Source organism: Ostrea edulis, chromosome 2 (assembly GCF_947568905.1).
Source record: "Ostrea edulis chromosome 2, xbOstEdul1.1, whole genome shotgun sequence".
Taxonomy (NCBI): domain Eukaryota; kingdom Metazoa; phylum Mollusca; class Bivalvia; order Ostreida; family Ostreidae; genus Ostrea; species Ostrea edulis.
In genome coordinates this window covers 53,321,356-53,347,888 of record NC_079165.1, presented here as the reverse complement: position 1 = coordinate 53,347,888, position 26,533 = coordinate 53,321,356, and the positions used below count along the sequence as shown (strand labels likewise).

The 26,533-nt window shown below is 34.7% G+C and overlaps 1 protein-coding gene across 6 annotated transcripts in view; it reads left to right on the top strand.

Moving 5' to 3' along the window:
* Window positions 1-26,533, top strand: part of LOC125682081 (transmembrane protein 131-like) — a 212,392-nt gene that overhangs the window by 89,390 nt on the left and 96,469 nt on the right. For all 6 annotated transcript variants that reach the window (XM_048922470.2, XM_048922475.2, XM_048922474.2 and 3 more), the window contains exons 15-19: window positions 2,787-2,897; window positions 3,594-3,716; window positions 8,770-8,961; window positions 23,245-23,397; window positions 25,108-25,183. In XM_048922470.2, the coding sequence (XP_048778427.1) occupies window positions 2,787-2,897; window positions 3,594-3,716; window positions 8,770-8,961; window positions 23,245-23,397; window positions 25,108-25,183 (655 nt within the window). The remainder of the gene's footprint in view (window positions 1-2,786; window positions 2,898-3,593; window positions 3,717-8,769; window positions 8,962-23,244; window positions 23,398-25,107; window positions 25,184-26,533) is intronic.

The window sequence follows — 26,533 nt, the reverse complement described above, 5'->3', positions numbered from 1 at the left end:
AACCACACACGTGTAAGAAAAACTAAATGCATGGTGATGTAGAGCAGGAAGGCCTCTACCAAAATTATCAATTTCATAATCCCCGAGGTAGGGGTTCTGACCCCAGGGCGGGCCAAACTTGTTATATAGTGTTTATTTGTAAATACTTAAATAACATCTTCTTTAGTACTATTGATACTAAATTGAAAGTAAATAGATATTTAGAAAGAACAGGTAGTCCTTTACCAAAATTGTAAATTTGATGGTCCCAGGAGTAGGCGTTTTGGTATGGGGTGGGGCCAAATGGTCAGTTATCAAATGTTTAAACAATAGACATTTTTAACTTCTTCTTGATAAGGTTCATTCCAATTCTTTTCAAATCTGGTATAAAACATATTTGGAACAAGGGGAAACATAAATTGTAAATTTCAGGATTCCTGCACCCCTGGGGCCTTAGGGGTGGGGGCAAAAACTGCCTCAAATTGACAAATTTTCAAAAATCTTCTCTAGAACTGCACACGTGTAAGAAAAACTAAGTTTATAGTGATGTAGAGCAGGAAGGCCTCTACCAAAATTGTAAATTTCATGATCCCCGGGTTAGGGGTTCTGACCCCAGGGCAGAGCCAAACTTGTTATATATTGTTTATGTGTAAAACACTTGAATAACATCTTCTTTGGTGCTATTTATACTAAATTGAAACTAAATGGATAGAGCAGGTAGTCTTTTACCAAAATTGTAAATTTGATGATCCTCAGAGTAAGTTTTCTGACCCCAGGGTAGGACCAAACTTAGTATATAGTATTTATGTGTAAGTTTGCTGATACTGTATAAAATCTAAATGCATACTTGCAGATGTTTTAATGTTAATACACTTATTATTTAAAGCCTTTCATCAGTGTTGCACTTTTGAGGGCAGTGAAGTTTTAAGAACACATCTTGTTTTATACTGTCGCTGAACATTAGAATTTAGCTTAGATATTCAGAACAGGAAATTTTTTCTAGATATCATAGCCCATGGAAGTAGTGATACTTTTTCACTAGTATTCAGGTGACCCATAAGGCCTGTGGCCTCTTGTTGTATTATTGCCCTTGCAAATGGTGAGTAAAACATTTTTCTTTCCTATTGATTTGTAAATTTAACCCTTATTTTTGTCTAAAAATCCTTAAAAAGGCCCTTATTTTTTGATAATTTTGCCCTAAAAATGGCCCTTATTTTTTGCAAAATATCACTTGAAAGCCTGTGAGTAGTCCTTTTCCAAAATTGTAAATTTGATTATTCCAGGGGTTGAGGTTTTGGTATCATTTAATGCATTTAGTTTTGGTATCATGGTGGGGCCAAAATGGTCAGTTATTAAATGTGTGAACAATAGAACATTGTTAATTTCTTCTTGATAACTCTATTCCAATTCCTTTCAAATTTGATATGAAGCATCTTTGGGACAAGGAGGATATAAATTGTTAATTTCAGGATTCCTGGGGCCTTAGAGGCAGGGCAAAAACTGCCCAAAATTGACCAATTTTCAAAAATCTTCTCTACAACCGCACATGTGTAAGAAAAACTAAATGCATAGTGATCTAGAGCAGGAAGGCCACTACCAGAATTTTAAATTTTATGATCCCCAGGGTAGGTGTTCTGACCCCAGGGCGGGGCCAAACTTAGTATGTAGTGTTTATGTGTAAAACACTTAAATGACATCTTCTTTAGTGCTATATAAATATCCCTCCCTGCTCAATTGTTATAAGCGCCGAGCATAGGCCTGAATTTTGCAGCCCTTCACCGGCAGTAGTAACGTCTCCATGTGAGTGAAATATTTTTGAGAGGGACATTAAACAATATTCAATCAATCTTTAGTGCTATTGATACTAATTTGAAACTCTTTGGATATTTAGAAAGAGCAGGAAGTTCTTTACAAAAATTGTAAATTTGATGATCCCAGGGGTAGGGGTGGTATGAGGGTGGGATCATTTATTAAATGTTTGATCAATAGAAATTTTTAACTTCTTTTTGATAGCTACCATTCCAATTCTTTTCAAATTTGGTATGAAGTATCTTTTTTTGGGGGGGGGGGGGGGGGGGGGGGGGGCATAATTTTTAGATTTTAGGACTCCTGCTTCCCCAGGGCCTTGGGGATGGGGCAAAAATTTACCAATTTTCAAAAATCTTCTTCTCTACACCTGGATGTCTTTAAGAAAAACTGATAACATAGTGATATAGAGCAGGAAGGTTTGTACTGAACTTTCAGGATCCCTGGGTTAGAGGTTCTGACTGCAAGGTGGGGCCAAACTTGGTATATATAGGGTATATATAGTGTATATGTGCAAAACATATAAATAGTATCTGCTTTAATGCTATTGATACTAAATTGAAACTAAATGGATATTTAGAAGAAGTGTAAATTGTAAATTTCATGATTCTAGTATATGAGGGTTTTGTTTCAGGGTAGTGCCAAAATTATTAGTGATTTGAAGGGCTTGTTTAAGGTTGCTGATACTGTATAAAATCTTACTGCATATTAGGAATAGCAGAAAAGCATACACTCATGTATTTTCAAAAATGAAATTCTTTAACCTTGCTAATAACTTTTGAACAGTAAGTGATAGAGCTTTGATATTTCACATGAGTATTCCTTTCCATGGGTACCAACATTTTTAACCCCGTGACATTGACCTTGGAGTTTGACCTACTTTTTGCAAACTTTAACCTTGCTAATAACTTTTGAACAGTAAGTGATAGGGGTTTAATATTTCACATGAGTATTCCATTTCACAGTACAGTGAGTACACAAACATCTCTTGCTGGTTTTAGGTTATCCCACATCGGCCTGAGAAGTTCAAAGGCCAGTTTGATTTTGGCACGATGGGAGTGGAAGAAAAAAGAAGTATGATATTTACTTTACAAAATGACAACCCTATTGATGTAAGTATTACAGGAGTCTGAAGAGTCTTTTCTGTTTACCTAAATCTTATTTAATGAGGTCCGACCCATTACATTTACTGTATATTACAGCAAAAATGTTTATTGGCAGTCAACCCATATCTGACATCCTTTTCAAAAGAAACTATACAGCTAAGTCAAAGTAGGGTATTGGTACTTGTTTTCAAATAAAGATTTTCTTCAAAAGTTGATTTCTCAAAATGGAACATAGAGGAGGGTGTTTTAAAAGTTTTCAATTATCTTGACTATCAATTAATATTTTTAAGTAACAAGCATAGCTAAAGATCATTCTAATTGGGAAAAAGGAGGTTTGCAGTGTATCAGGCCTTGTTAAGTGAAAATTATTGGCATTGTTTGTAAATAAAAAAAATTATGAAAAGAAGAGATCAAGTGAGAATTTGAGATATGTTGAGAATGTTTTGAAAATTTTATTGGGTGTTTTGAACTATGTATGATAGAATAGAGATAAAAATCAATGAAATGCTGAGAATGTTGAATGTTTTTAGAGCTGCAGAGTGCAAATTAACAAAAAAAACAAAGACTGGTTGCTATATTGTGTCTTACCTTTAGAATAGTGACCCCCACCCCACCCCAGCCACAAACACCACACACACACAAGAAAAACAAGAAGTTGATAGTAGAGTTTTGTTTGACACATATTTTTAAATCTAATTTTAGGTTCATATAGGGGAGATCACTCCAGATATGAATGGTACCAAGGTTTTTTTTCTTGGAATGGAGAGAGGAAATGGGACTATGTTAACTCAGAAACATAATATAACAGAAGTGGATTACAACTTTGTAAGTAGATCAGTTGAATATTAAAGCATTTTGAGGTCACAAAAAGGTTGAATAAAACAACAATAGTTGTTTGTAGGATTGTATATGATTGGTCAAATGATATTTTCAGAATGTTTCTAGAGTTCTGAAGATGTAAACTTCCTATTTTAAAAATGGCAACGTATATTAGAGTGACTCGGAGAATGTTTTCAACTTTTAAGGTCATCTGAGTCACTCAGTTGACCTGTTGCAATCGGTCTGCATCCATTGCCATGCGTCGTTTGTCGTGTATTAACAATTGAACATTTTTAAGTCTTGATAACTGTCTTTCCAATTCTTTTAAAATTTGGTATGAAGCATCTTTTGGACAAGGAGGACATAAATTATAAATTTAAGGATTCATGATGCATTAGGGGCAGGGCAAAAATTTACCAATTTTTTAAAGTCTTCTCTACAACTGTATATCTTTAAGAAAAGCTAAATGCATCATGATGTAGAGCAGGAAGGCCTCTACCAAAATTGTAAATTTCATGATCCCCGGGGTAGAGGTTCGGACTCCAGGGCAGGGCCAAACTTGGTATATATAGTGGATATGTGCAAAACATGTAAATGTTATTTACTTTAATGCTATCAATACTAAATTGAAACTGAATGGATATTTAAAAGGAGATGGTAGTCCTTTACCAAAATTGTAAATTTCCTGATTCTAGGGGGTAAGGGGTTTGGTTTCAGGATGAAGTCAAAATTATTTTAGTGATTATTGTCTTGATCATTTGAAGGACTTCTTTAAGTTTACTGATAATGCAACACCAGGGTTTTGACTTTAGGATGGGTCCAAATAAGTGGTATCATTTAATGATAATACATATCCTTTCATCAGTGTATGCACTTTTGAGGGCATTGAAATTTTAAGAACACATCTTGTTTATGCTGTTACTGAATATTAGAATTTAGCTCAGATATTCAGAACAGGAAATATTTTCTAGATTTTAGTGATACTTTTAACTAATACTCAGGTGACCGATAAGGCCTGTAGTCCTCTTGTTGTCTTTTGACATAGGCCTAATTGATATTTGTTATGTGGGTATACCATAAGACATTGTGTCAAGTACCATTTTTGATGACATTTGACCTTGACCTTTTAAGTAAACAATGGAAAGTGGAAGGGGTGACATCAGTTTTAGGCCCAAAAAGATTAATCAATAGTTTCTCAGGCCCACCACATCCATTGAAAAGGTATCTTATGGATTTTTTTTTCAATTTATAATTGTTTATTTATGTAATGAGGTAACTCGTTTGTGATAGATATTTATGTAAAACTTTTAGAAGGTTTTAACAAGATTGTAAGAGATCTTAGTATCTTTTGTTCAAATAATTATTGAATGCAAACTCAATTATATGTAAGTGTTTAAGAATAATAGAATACATTTAATTATAATTCATTTGATTATAAGTAAGTAATTTGTGAAGCTATTTTTTATAAAAATAAAGATTCCATATTCTATTGCTTATTCTATATATTAGAAAGAAAAGATAACTCATTCTACTGTCAACTTTAAAAAGGAAAGATAACTTGTGCTACAGCAAGTAAAAAATAATGGTTAAAAAAAAAAAAGAAATACTCGCCTGGCGTGCCTGCCTCATCAAAATTTGAAATTTTTGGCCTGACAAACTATTTATTAATTTTTTTGGCCGTAATGTGCTAAAATAATTGTTCCTAGTTTTGATATTGAAGCATGCTAATTTTCATAAATTTCTGTAAAAAAGCAATCAACTGAAAAATGGTAGAAAAAGCTCAATTTTGCTAGTGGGAAAAGAATTCACTAGCTAAAATTTACTAGTAGTAAAAAAAAAAGTTAAATTCGATCCCTGGTGGAACAAGTAAATTTTTAGCAACTACATGTCTATGGGCGAGTGACTGCTGTGTAGGAGTAAGGTGACTAAGATGCCTTTCTAAGTTTAAAGTGACTCGGATGTCTCTAAAGGCCGTTTAAGCGACTGGAATTTATCTAGAAGTGTGAGCGACATACAGACTGGACAAAAGTCTTCGCATGGGCGATGGCGGCCATTTTGTTTATCGAAAACGCTTGACGGTAAACAAACATGTTTTTGGAGTGTGTGAACAGGACAAATAACTTGTAAATGCAAAAATATTGTACATAAACAATTTGTTTCTATCAATAATCAATAAAAATAAATAAATGAATGTCAAGTACCTTAATGCTTTTGTGATATACCCTTGGGCCCTTTGAACTTGGCGCACTTGTTGTGGAAGGGTGCATGGAGATTTTATATAATTTACTGTAAATGAAGTCAAGATTTCCAGAATTTTGTGATACAGTTCATCACCAGAATTTAATGCACAAATGTGATATTGAAGTGTTCTTTTAATTACCAGCCAAATGTTTTCTACGGGGCATAAATCAGGTGATAGTGTGGGCTAATTCAGTGCTGGAATTTGTTTGTCAGTTTTGTAATTGGTTGAAAGACAAGATCAATGAACAGGTGTATGGTCATCCATAAACAGATAATTGTCATCTTGAAAGAGTTTTGCTATACAGGCCACAAGTTATCTATGTATTTTTCAGAGTTATTCATGTTGCTATATGTATTGAGTCATAGAGTACCAATGCCATGACACGTAATGCATCCCCAAATATTTTAATAGTTTCAGGGGGAAATACAGTCCGACAGTCAAGATTTAAATCACTTCTTCTCCATATATATACTCGATAGTATTATACCAATTGAAAGACAATCTGGTACTTGTCAGAAGAAATTGCCATTTTCCCATCATTTTCCATGGTCCAGTTTATTTTACCCGCACACCATTGCACACGTTTTACATGATTGACAACTCAGACCTTATTTTCTTGATACAAACACATATTTAGTATCCATTTCTGTCTTTAACATCGCCAAGTAGTTTTCTTTGAAATATTTGCATTGTTATTTTCATTATAATTTTTTGTAACGTCCGACAGTGGTTTTTTCTATCCAACAGTGTTTATCTAACAAGTCTCCATTCTGCACGTGCACTCACTAATTTCTTTCGTCCACTTGTTCGTTAATTATACCCCCCGCAACAAGTTGGGGGGGGGGGGGGGTATACTGGAATCAGGTTGTCCGTCTGTCTGTCCGTCCATCCGTCCGTCTGTAGACGCAATGGTTTCCGGCTAAAGCATTATCCTTTCCACCTACCGTCACCTTATCATATATATGGACTACCCATGGGATGAAGATGTTCCCTATCGATTTTGGGGTCCAAAGGTCAAGTGCACTGGACATCGAAGTAGCAATATGGTTTCCGGGCTCTAAAGCGTTATCCTTTCCACCTACAGTCACCATATCATACATATGGACTACCCATGGGATGAAGATGTTCCCTATCGATTTTGGGGTCAAAAGGTCAAAGGTCACCCACACTGGACATCGAAGTAACAATATGGTTTCTGGGCTCTAAAGCGTTATCCTTTCCACCTACAGTCACCATATCATACATATGGACTACCCATGGGATGAAGATGTTCCCTATCGATTTTGGGATCAAAAGGTCAAAGGTCACGCACACTGGACATCGAAGTAGCAATATGGTTCCCGGGCTCTAAAGCGTTATCCTTTCCACTTACAGTCACCATATCATACATATGGACTACCCATGGGATGAAGATGTTCCCTATTGATTTTGGGGTCAAAGGTCACGTGCACTGGACATCGAAGTAGCAATATGGTTCGGTTTGTCATGCCATTTGTTTTTTACACTCAGAAAAGAGGTAGTTTATACCTATTACCAACACCCTTTGGGAGATTGGGGTAAGCGGGGGGTATTCTTAGTGAGCATTGCTCACAGTACCTTTTGTTTTCTGTTGTACCTTGCTCTCGAAACTTATTCCAAGCACTATACACTGTTGATATAGGAATTCTTAATAATTTTCCAACTTCCCCGGAACTTTTACAGCCCTGAACTAATATTACGATGTTTTCTTAGCAGCCTTTACTGAGTTCCGATGTTTACAACCCATGCTTTCTGATCACTATATACCTTGCATGTATAAACAGAGTTGCAGATGACAACAAACATCAACTTTTTAAATACATCATCAGTAAAAGGATAACTTGTGTCTGTGCAAAGAGAGATAACCCGCAATGTATGATACTCGATAAACACGTTTGAAAAATGATGCGATCGTGCGAATACTTTTGTCCACAGATGTCTGTATAGGTGTGTGGTGACTCAGATGTTTCTATTGGTGTGATGCGACCAATCGTTGAAGTGTGGCTCATGTTTCACCTGTATCAAAAAAAAATATATCAAAACATGCTGTTTTTGATGTTCATTTAATATTTAACAAAAATTATTCATCCGTTTGCTCTTGGCATCTTTCATTGTTGCAGTAAAATTCATTTGTTAAAATTCCTTATTCTATCTTGCTTTTTGGAGTAGTGGAATCATTTTTAGTTTAATTAGAACACTATATGAATTATGCTATTTCATGTTTCATACATGTAATCACCAAACTTCCTTATTTTGGATACTTGAAAATCTTATATATAGATCTGAATTTCCTGAAACAATTTGATGTTGATATGTTAGAATTGTTTTGTGTCCTTTTGTCATTTCCAGAAATCTGTTAATTTCACATTCAGTACTTGTCACCATGATCTGTACAAGTTTCTTTACTCTGTGCCTACTTCTGTTTGTGTATGGATATGAGTTCGTAGAGGACTCTGTTGTCACATGTGATGCTTGGACTGTCTTAAGTCTTAAAATAGTGCAGATTATTTTCAAGGTAAAATAGTTTGAAAGCATTGTTGCTGCTATTGCATATATGCAATAAAAAATAAGACCGTATTCTGAAAGTTTGAAAAAAAATTGCATGTAATGTACATATAAATGATTCTGATTTTAATAGTATTGAAGGCAGAGATATTCTGTAGCATTTGTTACCAGGCTGAATAAAATTTGCTGCGTATGATGGGTTATCAGGTTTTTACAGACTATTTATATTGGACTAGATATTGTCTAGTCAGTTCTTTAGTAAACCATTATTAACACTGATGTGTATCATTTCAGTTGAAGATTAAACCGTACCATTTTGCAGTCTTTAGATTGAATTTAACAGCACCAGACCGTGAAGGTATTTTTGCAACAGACATGCTGATAACGACACAGTTTGAAGACATCTGGATACCTGTAGCTGTTCGTACTGCTGATGGGAGTCTTATAGCTATACCAGAATCACTACATTTTGATAAAATGTACCCTGTAAGTTAACAAGAAAATTTAGGCTTGATTTTAATTTTAAGCTCACTTGAGTTAAAAGTCTGATCACCTTTTGTCTGTCGTCTGTCTGTAAACTTTTCACATTTTCATCTTCTCCAGAACTACTGAGCCAATTTCAATTAAGCATGGCACAAATTGTCCTTAGGTGATGGGGATTTGATTTTTTTTTTCAAATGAAAGATCATGCTCCTTTCAAAGGGGAGATCATAGAAAAAAGAAGGCAGAAAATAGGATGGGGTCTTTTAAAAATCTTCTTAAGAGCCACTGGGCCAAAAAGGTTGAAATTTAAATACACATGACATTCATGAAATATACAAGAAAGCTTCATTATATAGTGTAGATTCAAGTTTGTATTAGTATTGATGGAAATAAACCTACCCCCCTTCCTTCCATGATTTAGAAAATTGGGGTAAATTCATAAGGTGATGTAGACTTTTAGTACTATCTCTCTCTCTCTCTCTCTCTCTCTCTCTCTCTCTCTTGTCAAGGTGTTTTAGATAGACCTGGCCATCTCTTTGAAAAAACAAGAAATTGTGCCTGATATTTGATAGTCGTCTTTAAATTCTGTTTCACCTACATATACCATCTCTTGGAGAAGACGCATAACAATATCAGTTTTATATTTCTTTTTTGTGTGTGTTATTGGCAGTAAACATACGAGATGTAATGTATATTGTACGATATCCCAAAAGCATTCAACTCAAATAGTGAAATGAACATTACATCCCCTCAAAGTATTCTCTGCGGTTTGAAATACATAATTTCAATCTCTGAATCCATTTCTGAAATGCGTCATGGTATGATGATTTAGGTAGACCTTTGAGGCACTGACTGGTCAAGGACGACCAGATAAGAACTTTTTAAGTTTTGGAAAAAGGAAAAAGTCGCATAAGGCTAGATCTGGAGAGTATGGTGGGTGTGGCAAGATGGTAACTTTCTCCAACTTCAAAAATTGCTTCCCAAGCTCAGATGTATGTGATGGAGCATTATCATGAAGTAGACGAACATGCCTAAATCCTGACACAGGGCGTCGTTTATGATAATATTTCTTGAGCTTTTTTAGTATAACATCTCGGTAATACCGACCTGTAACACTTTTGCCCTTCGGCACCGGAATTTGTATGGCTATACCATCACATGAGAAGAATATGCAATAAAGAAACTTCTTTGTGCTTATGGTTCTTTTGGCAACTACAGGCCTTCTATCGTGTTTAGTTAGCCATATTTTGTTTCCAATTATTCTTTCTGGTTTGAAATAGTAAACCCATGTTTCGCAAATTGTCTTTGATTGAATTTGGGAAACATTTTAAGCAATTGCTTAGTGGTTTGTACTCATACTCGTTTTTGGTCATCTGTCAATATATGTGGTATTCATCTGGCAGAAATCGATCGTACTTTCAAAATACGCTTCAAAATGAAATGCACCTGCGATAGCGATATGCCAACAGCTTTGGCAATATCATGAATCGTGTATTTGCCATCACTTTCAATTATTTCCCTGACTTTTGAGACATTTGCCTTGCCTGTTACAGTCGCAGGTCGGCCAGATTTTGCAGCATCTTTGACGGTCTCTGTGCCAGTCAGAAATTTCTCTCTCCACACACGAACTGTCTCATAATATACCTTATCAGACCCATAAACTTCCCCCAATTTAGTAAAAATCTGCATTACCGAATGACTGAGTTTTGTGCAAACTTTATATATACAGGTGACTCATGATAACTCGAAGTTCAAGGGACCTTGATAAAACTTCGAGAAATCGAGAGTTCGAGAGGTTGAAATTCGGAAATTGAAGGTCCGCCGGTATGGTTCAGATTTTACAGTAACCGGAAATGTATACCAACAAGATCATATGATATCGTTTTGACATGTTTTCCTTCATATTCGTCAGATACTTTGATATCAAAATAAAAAACCTTATTTTGCATTAATAAAAACATTTCAATGTTTACGTATTTATTTGTTCTTTAATCATGCTTAGATAGGCATACAAAACCAAGTTCAGATGATGCTTTACTATCGCAAACTAAACAGAGCTCAATGTTATGTCGCTTTACCCAAAATGAAAATCTCACGAAAGAGTAAAACGATGTTTTAGAGTAACTTTACACAAAAGGAACAAACTCGGAGAAATTTAACAGTCTGTAGATCTCTAAATTATGTATAAAACTTACTCTCTCGTTGTCACGTCAAAACAAATTATATAGATTTTATTCATAGTCGTATTATATATAATTTTGATCAACACGACTCAAAACCCCATTGCAAGGTGTAAACTGACCAATTAGCCAATTATAAACTCAAGTGTGTCACCTCCACAAAGAAGCACCTGCGATGTTTCAACTATGTAAACACCCAATTACCCCTCCGCCATTCAACAAAATCCAGGTAAGGCCCAAGCGGAAATTATTACACGCTTGGGTAATGGTGGGTATATGCTACCATGCACCACTTCGAGAGATCGAGAGTGAAAAACAATGAACTGTGTTTTACGGGACCCAACTTCACTTTGAGAGATCGAGAACTTCGAGAGATCGATAGTAAAGAACATGACCCACAATATGCCATTTTTGGCCTAACAAATTTGGAAAAATTAAAGAACACTTTAGAATAAATCTAAGATGATATTTTTTATCCATAACATGAGCCAAGTTGTATTGCGCAATCTTTTCCTCACACCGGATGTTTAAAGCACTCAAGGAAATGCCCAAACCTACCGCAGTTTGACGTTTTCCGGGAAAATCGCATAAATTTGCCAACTTCAGTCTATAAATTCACATGGGCCGCATTACTCACGACTCAATTTTGTAAACTAAAATTAAAATGCAAAGTTAGATTAACACTTTCCATTAAAAAAATTAACTCGTAATCAATGCGGCCATGTCGAAAAAAAAAAATAATAATAACAATAGTGTCGTCTGGAAACGTCAGATTCCAAGGAAGTCAATACATACATCTAACGCAGTTGATACAACTCAAAAAGAAACAGCAAAGAGGTGAGTTTTTATGTTGTTATATATTTTTAAATAAAAAGTCAATATTTAAACGAGTAAATATGAGAGTCATGGCCTATGGTAAGAAGGTACAAGGGGGGGGGGGGGGGGGGGGGGGGGGTAATTACACCTATCGTGTATGTTTGATTCCGAAGTCCGTTCCGATGGCTTTACAAGTACCGATTTCCCTACCTTTTGTTACTTTAAAAATTATATTGTTCGAAACAGAATGAATGTTCGAATCAAATGTACAGTACAAACTTATACGGCCATACGGAACACCCCAGTAAACATTTCAATTACATAGGCCCAGCATGTACACATGTATTACGCATGGAGAACTGACAGTATGTTCTATCGTATGAATTTGTCCATTGGTTCTCACAATTTTACAAATTTTGTACGCTACAGTTCAAAGTTTCTTATAAAATATGAAGTCTGTCAATCGTAACTGTAAAGTTGTAGCAACGTGTTACACTAACAAATGTCTGCATTTTACGGCAATGTCAAACACGTCTGTTAGCTTTATCTATTTTACATTTGTACTTGAGAATTTGAACACATAATATTCATACATCGAACGGAGAAGGCACAATAATGTTTTGTTTTGAATTTCAACTATTTAAGTTCGTAAATTCATAAGTCCCTTGTATATACGTGGAAAGAAACCTACAAAAACACACAGAGAGTTTGTTTTTAATGAAGTCGGTCAATTTAAATGCATAATTATCAAATTATATCTTGTTAAATAATATTTGACATAACTTGTGTTGAAATGTAGAGTATTCACTTAATTATATTTATTTACTTTTTTTTTGATTGAAGGGCAATAACTCTAAATGGAAAACATAGTTTACTAGTGGTGGATCCCAGTTTTTTTTTTCTTTTGTTTTGTTTTATATATACACATGTATATCAAACGCTTTAATTGATTTTAGAATTTTTATTTTGTGCTATAGACAAAATTGATATTGAAAAGACATGTTTTAAATGTTAGGGAAAAAAAACATCTATAAAGGTGAAACAGCAACCCACCCCCACCCCCCACAAATGTATTCCAATACTACTGATAATTTTTCTATTATCTATATTATTTCATGTTTGGAGATGTGCATGGTTTTTGCACCAGTTTTCTTTTTGGATTAGGAAAATGGTTTACTTTTTCCTCAAAAAAGGACTTTGGAAGGGTCCATTAAACAGACCCAGGTTGGGAGATTTCAGGCTCTCATGGACTTAATTTCTGTGGAAACGAGGGGGTTATTTATATTCGGTCTTTCCTACCCCGGGATAGGAAAGACCGAATATAAATAACTTCCTTGTTTCCACAGAAATTTTCATGACTACATATAGAAATAAATTAACCATGATGTAATATACATTGTTGTAAACCCCATACCCCCTCTATATTTCACACTGACATTAATCAAGAAAACATTAGAAGATACACATTTTCAGTTTATTAGTGGGAAAAAAATAATTCCAAGTTTTTTAATACAATTTATTAATTGATTCACCAAGCATTAATTAACAAGTTAATTGATTTATAATTAGATTTTAGGGAAAATAACCTAGGCTAATGGGTTTTAACATGAAGATAAGATTTTCATCCAACCCAAATTTTATAATTATATGTATATGACATAAATATTTCAGATATGCCAAGGAGTGGTCCCGAATTCTTTCTCTGTTTCAACTGTCCATGGAGAGTAAAACCAAAACACAGATCCAGGATTTCAAAGATATATAGGACAGTGATCACCACTCTGATAGGGAGGGCACCATCTGATCATGATTTTCTATGCAATAGATGCCAGAGTGTGTGCTTTACTCCCATATTAAACAGAAGAATATCAAGTCGGTTAGGCCACAGGTTCAAGACAGTCCAGCACCATCACCAGCAGCAGCAGCTCTTCCAATTAGTCCTCCTTCTGTATCACTCCCATTCCCATGTACATCAAGAGGACACACTTCATGCTGTATCTGCAAGCGACCAGGTCCAAAGTTAGTTGTAGTCCCAGTAGGAATAAGGCATGAAATCTTCATTTCAAAAGAGGCCATCACTCCTGCCGGGGCTCGTTACTGTACAAATCACCTACAACAAGACATAGAAGAACTTGAACCTATTGCTGACAACACCATGTTCAACAAAACAGGAGTTACACAATTAATCAATCAAGTTTTTGAGAGCTGAAGTTTTGAGAAAAGAGAAAATAAGGTTGGATTTTGACAACAGTGAAAGTCTAACTAACAGTGAGCATCAGAATCTCCTGGGAACCCTAAAGCTGCTTTTGAGGACTTGCTGACATATGTAAATCTGTAGAATATGGAAACTTGTGCTAGATAAAAGCTTTATAACCTTTCTACCAGTGATGTATTTGTTGACAATAAAAAGGGTATTTGATTTTAGCAGAATAATTACTATTATAAACTACTAGTATTATCATTATGATACTTAACTGGCAAATAACAAACAACAAACATGATTTGTAAATGTTATTTCCTGTATAGATCTACATGATACTTCTATTTTGGGAACATTATGAAAATAGGCTAAGTTAGATTATTTCTCATTCTGTGGCATTTACAAGCATGTATACATTACATGTAAATGCAATATAATCCAAACAATTTAAAACTACAGAGCCTTGGAATATATTCTATTTCAAATATGTATCTATATTCAAATCTGTATTTAATGTCTGAAAGATTTTTAGATCACAGCTCATGAATTATGTTCTGTCAGTCAATAATGTATTGCACAAACATTTAAAATTATTGGTTTAAAGACCACAGTATCTTTACATGATTAATACGTATTGGAATATACAATTATTGATAAAGATAAATACAGTAAAATTTATACAGTATCATTTCTCAAATCATATTTTCAGAGTCAATAATATACTGACTCTGATCCCCTATATCGGTGTTGTGTTATTATTCACGCCATGGAATCTACATATACATGTAACAAAAAAGATCATTTGATACTTACTATTAGGTGTCTACAGTACTTTTCCTTTAATCAGGTTTCACAGCAAATGCTCGTTGAACGTGTGATTTCGAGTAAATTCGAATTGAACATGTTTCAACGAGACGCGGTGTCAACTTATTTCGTTACCATTGATATCGATACTCGGTCGTTTACCAAAACCAAAAACCAAAAAAAACTATGGAATATGATATGAAACAGAATTGTTCCAATGATTCACTTCTTTCACCATGTATATAGACTACATACTATATTTATTCTTCTTATTTCAGTATTTTAAAATTCAAGTAAAAATAATTTAAAAGTAAAGTTGAACAATCACGGCTTTGAACATCATTTCCAAAATATTTCTTATTTCTATTTCCCAAATTTGGTCAAAAATGCTTATTATGATCATTGAATAGGCCATTCTAGCTATTTGAGTGCATATAACTTGATAAATTCAAAAATTTATAGGTTCATGTACATTGTGCATGGTCATTGGAGGTTTATTGTTGTGACGTGTATCCCGAAATGTTAATTTTTTAACATTAAATACCACAATATTCAACGTCATAGTAACAAAAAAGTATAGAATATATGAAAAAAAGAAAGACATTTCTAGAAAGCCTATATCCCGAAGATTATTATATAAGGAAATTATCAATATCCCAGGCTAGGGCATTTTTCATGGTTTGTGGGTCATGTTCTTTGCTTTGTTATATAGAGAAAAAAATCAGGACCATAATTTCACTTCGAAAGACCGAGAACTTTGAGAGATCGAAGTTCGAGCCATCGAGAGTCACTTGTATTCCCAACCATTTTTACAACAGTGGTCAATGACTGGCTCTATTGAAATGGCTATAAATTTAAAACTATGTGGAGCTGTTTATACTGTTGGAAAGGTATTGAATAGATCTATTCAAGAGTATCATCATCCACGAAATCGTGCAAAGCATTATCGCGCTGTGGTACAATACATATTACATATCGAACAGCCTTCGTACATGTATATATAGAATAACCCTGCAGTGCTTAAGTGAGCTTTTCTGCTCAAAATTTGTCTGTTGTCTGTCAGCGTTGGCAGCATGATCTTTTCACATTTTCATCTTCTCCAGAACCACTGGGCCAATTTCGATCAAACTTGGCACAAATCATCCTTGGGTGAAGGGGATTCAAAATTGTTGAAATGAAGGGTCATGCCCCCTTCACAAGGGGAGATAATCACAAAATAAGGTGGGGTCATTTAAAAATCTTCTCAAGAACCACAGGGCCAAAAAAGCTGAAATTTACATGAAAGATTCCTGACATAGTGGAGATTCAAGTTTGTAAAAATCATGACCCCGCGGGTATGTTGGGACCACAATAGAGGATCAAAGTTATGCATGCGAATATCTAAAGAAAATCTTCTTCTCATATACCAATGGGCCAGAAGAGTGGAGATTTACCTGAAAGCTTCTTGATCTAAAGTAGATTCAAATTTGCTAAGAGTATGGCCCTCCCGGGGGTAGGGTGGGGCCACATAAGGGGATCAAAGTTTTACATACTGATATATAGGAAAATGTTCTTCTCCAGAAGCACAGGGCCAATTTCAATCAAACTTGAACAAATCATCCATGGGTGAAGGGAATTCAAGTTTGTTGAAATGAAGGACCATGCTCCCTTCAAAGGGGAGATAATCACAAAAATGCAAAATTAGGGTGGGGCCATTTAAAAATCTTCTTCTCAAGAACCACTGGGCCAGAAGAGCTGAAATTTAGATAGCTTCCTGACAAAGTAGAAATCATGATCCCTGGGGTTAGGAAGGGGCCTCAATAGAGGATCAAAGTTTTACAGGCAAATATATAAGGGACCAAACTTTGCACAAAGCATCCTTAGATGAAATTTGTTGATATGAAAGGCTATGTCCGTCTACAAGGGCATATGATAATTGATGAATTTATGGTCAAGTTTAATAATTAAGTTTGATAGTTAATGAATTTTTAGTCATTACCTTTGAAAAGTTTTTTCTGATCCGAACTGCTTGTATATTGATAATTTTGCTCAAGCTTGTTTATTGCTAGGAACTGCTGTCCAGGGGAACGATGAGGCCCATGGGCCTCTTGTTCAAATTAAAAATCTATGTATCAAGGATAACTGCAACACACTCTTTAATCATGTAACAACATACATAAGTAAAGAAGAGAGTCTATTTAATGAATAACTGATTGCACAATATTTTAGGTATATACATGTTGATGTGTTCACATCAGTAAAACTACAGAATGCAAGTTTTAAACTGAAGTGGCATGGCCACCAATTGATGTGATCATTTATTGAAGATGGTCTCTACATTGAGAGAGAGTTTTGGAACTACTCTTTGTTAAGATTTCCTTTCCTGTACATTGTGATACATGTATTTACGTTACATATCTATGTAGAGGAATGTAGATTAATACACACCGACACTTTTGTTATGTTTTTAAATATATTTGTAATCTAATGTAACAAATGAAGTTATACATGTATAACTTGACATGTTTGTTGTATCCAAGGAAATTTTTAAGAAAATATTTATAAATCATTTTTGCGTTCTATTTCACAATTTTTGGCAAATACACACATTGTTTTCCTCACTTACAAAGGACAAGGTACAGTTTTAGCCAAAATCTGCCCTGTCAAGAAAATTCACCAAAATACTAAATCTGGTATTTGAGAATATGCCATTTATGAAAATGACCATTGTTATTTTTTATCTACCACAACAGCTGTAATATATTCAACGGAAAACTCTATATCAAACTGAGTGATATATGGATGTGATGTATATGTATGTGTATGTGTGTGTGTATGTATATATGTATGTATATGTGTGTGTGTGTGTGTATGTGTGTATATATGTATGTATATATATGTATATATATATATATATATGTTTACTTTTCCCCCAGTGATATCGTGTGTGTATCTTATGTATATATTTTATATTATGTTATCTATTTTTCTATTCTCTCGTTTATCTGTCTGTGAATATGTTTTATACAGGACCACAATGTAAACTAGTCATTTGTACTAATTGTGCTATCCTGTCTAAATAAAAGAATTTATTTATTATATTTATTATTATAAACTGACGACGTCACCAACTTTGACGTTAATTTTGATGTAATATACAGGAGTTCTCCCCAAGCGATGTTTTGAGTAGGAAAATAAAAATTGTATCACACATAGAAGTATTAATATTTGATAAATGCGAAATTATTGGTTTTTGTACTGGTACATTGGTACTATGAATTAAATGGAATTGAAACCACATCAGATATGCCAGGCAGGGGCAAAAACTGCAGGTATTCGCGGAAAGCTTTTCTGGTGCGGAAATATAATGGTCCAAACATCAAATTAAAGAAACATTTATATACCGGTAACAGCGATTTCTTATTTCTGTCTTCAACTTCCTTTATTGTGGCGGATTTTAAGAAAACTTATGTTGATATTTGTTAGAGTTTTGCGTGCATTTGGGGGGGAAAATGCCGGCATTAAAGGTAGCTCGAATTCAAATCACTGAATTTTATGCGAAGTTTGCGTTATCACCGATGTAATTCTTCACGAATCGGAACACAATGGAATTCATCGCTTTTTGTTTTTAACTGGTATACGCAATATTCCATGAACCTTGATGATAAAACATCATAAATGTACATTCTCAATATTATATGCGTGGTATTTGGAGCAAAATGTCATTTCATAGGTATATTTAGGGGGAAAAACCGCAGTGTTTCAGAGAAACTAGAAAACTTCAAAGGGTAAATAATTATGAAACGGTTACAGAGATCAGTGGTAGAACATTCGCTCCGTAACCGGGATGTATAGTGAGTTCGAATCCCGCTCATGCCATGGCCACGTCGAACCTGAGATGTAGAGATAGGCCTATATGTGCTCGTCGACAAAAGTGAAAATCACAGCCGGCGCCCCGCCCCCCTAAATTTTTCAAATTTAAGGTAAATCGTGGTATCTTGTATAGAAAAATACACTAAACGATAAATGAAGCAATTATTTCTTCCACTCCCGGAGTTATGAATGACAAAATCTTTTGATTTCTTGAATTACTTTATTGGGAGAACTTATTTTTTTCCAAAAACCCTTAAAATTTGCGTCATTTTACTAATTTCACCTTAGTAAAAATGATAGAGAATAGTACAAATGACTTAAATAGGAGACATATTTCAAGCCCTTTAAAATCTGTAAAATCCAGGAGCTTCCAGGGGCTTCGCCCTGGACCCACTGGGGGCCTCAAGGCAGCCCCCAAATCCCCTGCCTCATAAAGTGGTGCCCTCTGTAACCGCAATTCCTTGATTGCCCCTGCCCCCAATGAAAAAATAAAACCATTCAAATATAAACTGCATTATGCAAGTATATACATACATACATATATCGTGTCCCGTGGGGATCCGGGTTAGAATAGGTCCTTAGTACCCCTTGCTTGTCGTAAGAGGCGACTAAATGTGGCACGATAAAGATCCCTCCCTGTTCAAAGGCCGTAAGCGCAGAACATAGGCCTAAATTTTGCAGCCCTTCACCGGCAGTGGTGACGTCTCCATATGAGTGAAATATTCTCGATCTCGAGAGGGAAGTTAAACAATATTCAATCAATCAATATACATCTATCGTATATTTATCTTGAATGGAGAAAACAATCTTTTGACGGAATGCTCAATACTGCGAGTCTCGATATTATAATTGTGTATTTGTATATATCTATGTTGTCTATTCGCTTTGTGTAAACCCCCTCCCCCGGACTGCATTTTATAGTAGTAGAGAAAGATAGATGAAATGTAATTGTAAGTGATACATTGGATACATGTATTCAACCCACTCCAATGATACCAAAATCCCCAATTTTTTGTTTGTCAATATGTTTTAGAGAAGTCAACCCCCCCCCCCCCCTTTTTTTTGTTGTTGTTGGAAAAACGATATATGTGTAGACCTATAATCTATTTCAATCATTGTAAATTTAAAATACATATCGTAATACGAGTAACACATATAGCAAATTATCTAGTAACACATATAGCAAATTATCTTTCAGGCACCTTAATTGTACCATTTAAAAATGATTTTAATGAGTAACATTTTTAATTTCTTCTAGGACTAATGCAAGTAAAAAGTGCCTTTCAGGAAATGTATCGATATCTGTAATCCCTATATCTTAGCTACACAAACTGGTTTTGTTTTGCATTGTGTTTTCAAAAATGAAAGTGAATTTGTGTTCCCCAAACAACGAAATAGTTTTGTAACCATTGCAGATATAATAGAACACTGAACTGACCCCCCCCCCCCCCCCCCCCATGCCCAAACATCAGTTGAATTTTGCACCACCCTGTACCTCACGGATTCTTATGACATACCCCGGGATACTCTACGCGTTGTATGTATTTATAGATAGTGTGCGTAAAAAATTATATTCGTGAATAACCATCATATACTTTCTGACAAATAAATTGTTGTATTTAAAAATATAGAATTTTACACTCGCACTAAATACCTCACTGATGTACGTACGTACTTTGGTGAATACTATTGTCTGCTGTTACATGAAGTTTTCCGTTTAATCAGATGAATGTGAATGGTAAAAAGTAATGCTTCAAGTATTATATTGTTTATTAAAAGAATCATCCATTGTTATATAAACTATCTAAATGTAGTTTACCGGGTATGTAAATGAATTCTCACGAATCGTTGGCTGATGCTATTTATACACCATTCTGTATTCACTATAGCCATAACAACAAAAATGGCATCCGGTCTGTAAGGTAGGCTTAAATTTATCCGGATTTTTATTATTATGATGATTTTAATAAATGTCAAACTGTTTAAATAAATAACCATATGAGCATATATTATTTAAAAATATATTCACTACCCAACTGATTCTCGTTTCCTCTACAACTGCCACGATCAACGCAAATTGCGTCATGATGGCGAATTTGTTAGCATCTTTCAACTGATATTTTAACCTCTCTTCTATCGTCGCCCGGGATGAAACTAGGAAGAATTGTAAGTTATTTAGTAAATTTTTAAATCACATAAAAATTGTTACGGGCGACGAGGGAAGAGGTGTTCAATTTCAATGGTTTATCTATACAAAAACCATGAAAACACCACAAATAGGCGCAAAGCCCTCACTTTATTTGATTATGTATTACGCATGCGCATAGATAAGTTGATTTCCATATGCTTTTGAGAGTTACTATGAGTTACTCTTTTAGAAATTTGACAGGAAAATATCTGCAACGCATAATAATTTTCCTCCATAAAAGCCGGGCAGAATTTGGCCAAAACATGATATCTTCTGCAAAATGTCTATAAACATGATAAAGTTAAATGTATGATATATTTTTCATAGCATTTTTCAGTAGTCTTTAGAGGAAATAAAGTCTCTTAAAGACTGAGTTTTACGCAACTGTTTCTTCTGCTCAAGGATACTACACCGATCTTTACCAGAGTTTCTCAAACCCTGCTTGACAAAACCTGTTGAATTCATCTCGATGAATATTTTTTGCAATTGGTTAGCGTTCGTCGTGCGTTAACAATTGCACATTTTAACTTCTTGATAACTATCATTCCAATTCTTTTCAAATTTGGGATGAAGCATCTTTGGGACAAGAGAGACACCAATTGTAAATTTCAGAACTCCTACACCCCTGAGGCCTTGGGGATGGGGCAAAAACTGTCAAATATTTATTAATTTTCAAAAATCTTTTTCTCTACAACCACACAGCTGTAAGAAAAACTAAATGTATAGTGATGTAGAGCAAGAAGGCCTCTACCTAAATTATAAATTTCATGATCCCTGGGGTAGAGGTTCTGACTCCAAGACGGGGCCAAACTTGGTATATATAGTGTGTAAAACTAATAAATTGAAACTAAATGGATGGTTAGAATGAGCTGGTAGTCCTTTACAAAAATTACAAATTTCATGATCCCAGGGGTATGGGGTTTTGGTATCAGGGTGGGGCCAAAATGGTCAGTGATTAAATGTGTGAACAATAGAAATTTTAAACTTCTTCTTGATAACTACCATTCCAATTCTTTTCAAATTTGGTATGAAGCATCTTTAGGACAAGGGGAACTTAAATTGTAAATTTCAGGACTTTTGCACCCCTAGGGCCTTAGAGGCGGGGCAAAAATTGACCAATTTTCAAAAAATTTCTTCTCTACAGCTGCATATCTTTAAGAAAAACTAAATGCGTAGTGATGTAGAGCAGGAAGGCCTCTACCAAAATTGTAAATTTCATGATCCCCGAGGTAGAGGTTCTGACTCCAGGGTGGGGCCAAACTTGGTATGTGTAGTGTATATGTGCTAAACATATAAATGATATCTGCTTTAATGCTATTGAGATACTAAATTGAAACTAAATCGATGTTTAGGAGTAGGTAGTCCTTTACCAAAATTGTAAATTTCATGAAGGGGGGGGGGGTCACCTTTGAGTCTCTTATTAATCAGGTTATTTCAATGCGATGCTGTTCTCAATGCCTAATCAGCATTATTTCATTGCGATGCTGTTCTCAATGCCTAATCAGCATTATTTCAATGCGATGCTGTTCTCAATGCCTAATCAGCATTATTTCAATGCGATGCTGTTCTCAATGCCTAATCAGCATTATTTCAATGCGATGCCAACTAAACAGAGTATTTTGAAAAAAGAGAGTCATAAACTACAACTTTATTTTTCATTCATTTTATTTATCATACATCAATGTGAATCCCTATAAACTAGGGTTGCATTGTATTTTCTGTTCTTTTCATATTATACATCTGGTTCACATTGTATCTTCTGTTCTTTTCATATTATATACATCTGGTTCACATTGTTTCTTCTGTTCTTTTCATATTATATACATCTGGTTCACATTGTTTCTTCTGTTCTTTTCATATTATATACATCTGGTTCACATTGGCAGCTGGTTTCAGTAATACAAACAAATGATTAAATAAAGTCTAATAAAAAGCTCAGTTTCTAGCCTGACTTCATATCGTCATAGCACTGTATCGTTAGACAATACTGGTAAAAATCGATATATTGAATGACCCATAGAAGACGATGTTTAAAGTCATTGAAGTGCTTGCTTATAAATTTCTTATCATTTTGTTTTGGTATAAGATATCACATCTCAGTTGCAATATGATTAAAATGTATGTGATGTGATGCAAAGAATCCAAGTGACCATTTTTTGAATTGTGTATGTTTGAATCAAGTCATGTTTACAGATGTATTACTCCTCAATGATGTTTACCATAAAAAGATGTATTTTTTTCTTCAGGGTATGGTAGATTACCGGGTTTTACAGATTCACTCAACATTCCATGAACACATGGAAGTGACAGGAGTAACATTCCAGCCTTCAGATAGTAGATTTTACTATGAGCCCCCAAACACAGAGAGAATACTCCTGGTTCCTGACAAACCAAATAATGTAAGACCTTGAATTTCTCATTTACATCTGCCCATTTCCCACTTTATGATCTTTCTGTATTGTAGTGGCAGTTAATTTGGTTCATGACAAAGAAAATGAGCATAGATACTGAGCAGGAATTTTTCAGTTTATGTATTATTGTGACTTGCAGATTTAGATATCCTTATAAATAGGTCCTTGGTGACCTCATTACTCATGCCCATGATATTGGTATTTTACAGGCTGGTTACATGTACGTGTTATTGATAGTATTAAGCAGTGATACAGATTTTACTGCATTTACGTATGATTAGATATCAATTTTAGCTCACCTGAGTTAAAGGCTCAAGTGAGCTTTTCTGATCTAAATTTGTTTGTCATTGTCTTAAGGTAGCTCATTACACTAAAGCTTATACTCTTTATGACACTATGTCACAAGATGGCGATTTAAATGTTTTGTCAAAGTATTGTATCGATCGATTTGTTTGTCTATTATTGTAGCTAAGTGGTTAAAGCATTGAGCTGGTGAACCGTAGATCTCGAGTTCAAATCCACCAGTCTTTTGTTCATATGTGTTGAAATATTTTTTTGAAAAATCATGATTTTTATCCAAATTTGCATATTTTCTGCCTTTTTAGGTCAGAATTATTTATTGCAATTGGTTGTCGTCCGTCTTGCGTTAACAATTGAACATTTTTAACTTCTTCTTAATAACTATCATTCCAATTCTTTTCAAATTTGGTATTAAGCATCATTGGGACAAGGGGGACATAAATTGTAAATTTCAGGATTCCAGCACCCCTGAGGCCCTAAGGGCTGGGCAAAAACTGCCCAAAATTGATCAATTTTCAAAAATCTTCTCTAGAACTGCACACGTGGTCAGACTTCTTCAAATAATGATCCCAGGAATCTAGGATGGAGCCTCAAATGTTCTAAATAGATAAGAAATCATTTTAGATTTGTCTTCTCAAGAACCACAGTGATAAAATCTATCAGACTAATATTAAAACATCCTCTTGTACAAAATCGAGTTTAGTTATACTACGACCACCAGAGTCAGGATGAGGCACGATTATAATGTAATATATAGAGGTATAAAAATCTTCTCAAGAGCAGCAATGGTATAATGTATCATACAAATATATGCAAGCATCCTTATGTAGTGTAGATGCAGGGTTGCTTAAACCCCCAGGATGGGGTCGCAAATGGTGTTCAAAATTACAAATAGAAATATGTAGGAAAAAGTGTTTCTCCTCTTGTAGTGTAGCTTCAAATTGGTTCACACTGTGACCCTAGGGGTCTGAATAGGGACACATAGTGGGTTTAAAATTTCACATCGGAAAATGTTGGAATATCTAGGGAATTTTTTTTATAAAAATCTTCTCAGAAACAAGAGTACATTTTATCAATTCAATTTTCAAACATCTTCATGCAATATAAAATCCAGTTTGTTCAAATCAGATCCCCTAAGCAGGTTGATATTTTACATAGGAATATTTTTTTTTAAATCAAGCCCAAAGATACAGTTACTTAATTGAAATTGAAGTGACCTCAGATTGATCATTTCATTTCAATGGAGCCAGAGCAGGCCCCTCAATCGGAGTTTAAGGATCTTAATGCCCCAGACTTACGAGTCTATCTCTGTTTGAGTAAGGTGACTTAGGTGAGCATTGTGGTCCATGAGCCTCTTGTTAGTACTTACATTCAAGTGTGAAATCAATTTTCTTTTAGGTTGGAAAAATATATTTTGATGCAAAGAGGGAGTGTAAAGATGATTGTTATGTAGGTTTAGCAACAAACACACCTGGTAAGTTTGATATACAAGGGGTGATCAAAAAGTTTGCAAACTGTCTCTATATCTAGATAACCACAGTTGAGATCAGAATGAATTTTGGTACACATATAATCAAAAGCATACACGTAGCATGAGTTACATTGGCATCACATTTGTGACATCACAATGTAAAAATGTCAATTTGTAGATGACTGTAACAAAAATGGATGATTCAGTCGTACATGAGCAGTGAGCGATTATAAAGTTTTACGTAAAACTTGGAAAATCCTTTATGGAAATATACAATGATCTACAAAAAGTGTATGACAATAATGGACTTACCTAAAGTTCAATAAGTAAGTGGATGAAGCGTTTTAGTGGGAGAAGGGAGACGTTTAAAGATGATATTTGTTCTGGATGCCCAGTGAACATTAGACTAAGTACAGAAAGGAATGTGTCTCAGTTTGAACAGTTTGTAATGAAAGATCAAAAAGTCACTATTAGAGAAATAGCTGATGATCTTACATGTCTTATGGAATTGTTCAGGAGATTTTGACCAGTAACCTTTGAATGATTCGAGTTTGTGCAAGATAGGTTTCTCATCTCCCTCTGCCGGAGCAAATGAGTCTGCAGGTAAATCTTTGCCAGACTTACATCAATTTGTTCATGAATAGAATTATGTCTCCCCTTCAAGGGGAAGACATTGTTTTTGTCAGTTTTCTTCTTATTATTATTCAAACTAAATTTGTCCGGGCTGTAATTTGAGAACCCTTTGACATTAAGACTTCAAACTTGGAACATGAAGAGGTAGTATTGAGAAGTTTTTTTTTACCTTAAATCCATATATAAAGTCAAGGTAAATCTTTTATATCTGATTCTGGTCCAGGCCATAACTTGAGAACCCTCTTGAAACATTGAAAGAGGACATTAAGACAAAGTGCACTTTTTTTACCTTAACCCATTTCTTCATTCAGAGTCAAGTTAAGAAAAAAAAACGGCCTAGCCATAACTCTAGAACCTTTTACATGAAGACTTGAAAGTTGGAACACCCATCAATGAGATTAAGCTGAGATGCACTGCATTACAATTTTTGACCTGACACATTTCTTCAAGGTCTAATTATAGAAATACCAAAAGGCAATCAGGTGATTAAAAATGTGTTCATTTCTCAATTGAATAACTTGCTAACCCTTAAACATCAAGACTTCATACTTAAAGGACACAATGCATGTTTCTAAACTTTTTCATTTTTTCAGCAAAATTAATTCTTTTCATGTCTAAAACTACTTTGCATGTGTTTTCAATGAAATATTTTGCGAAGTTTTCGAGTTTGAAAGCGATGAAATTCAAATGCTGCATTATGCATATTTACTTTCGCTATTT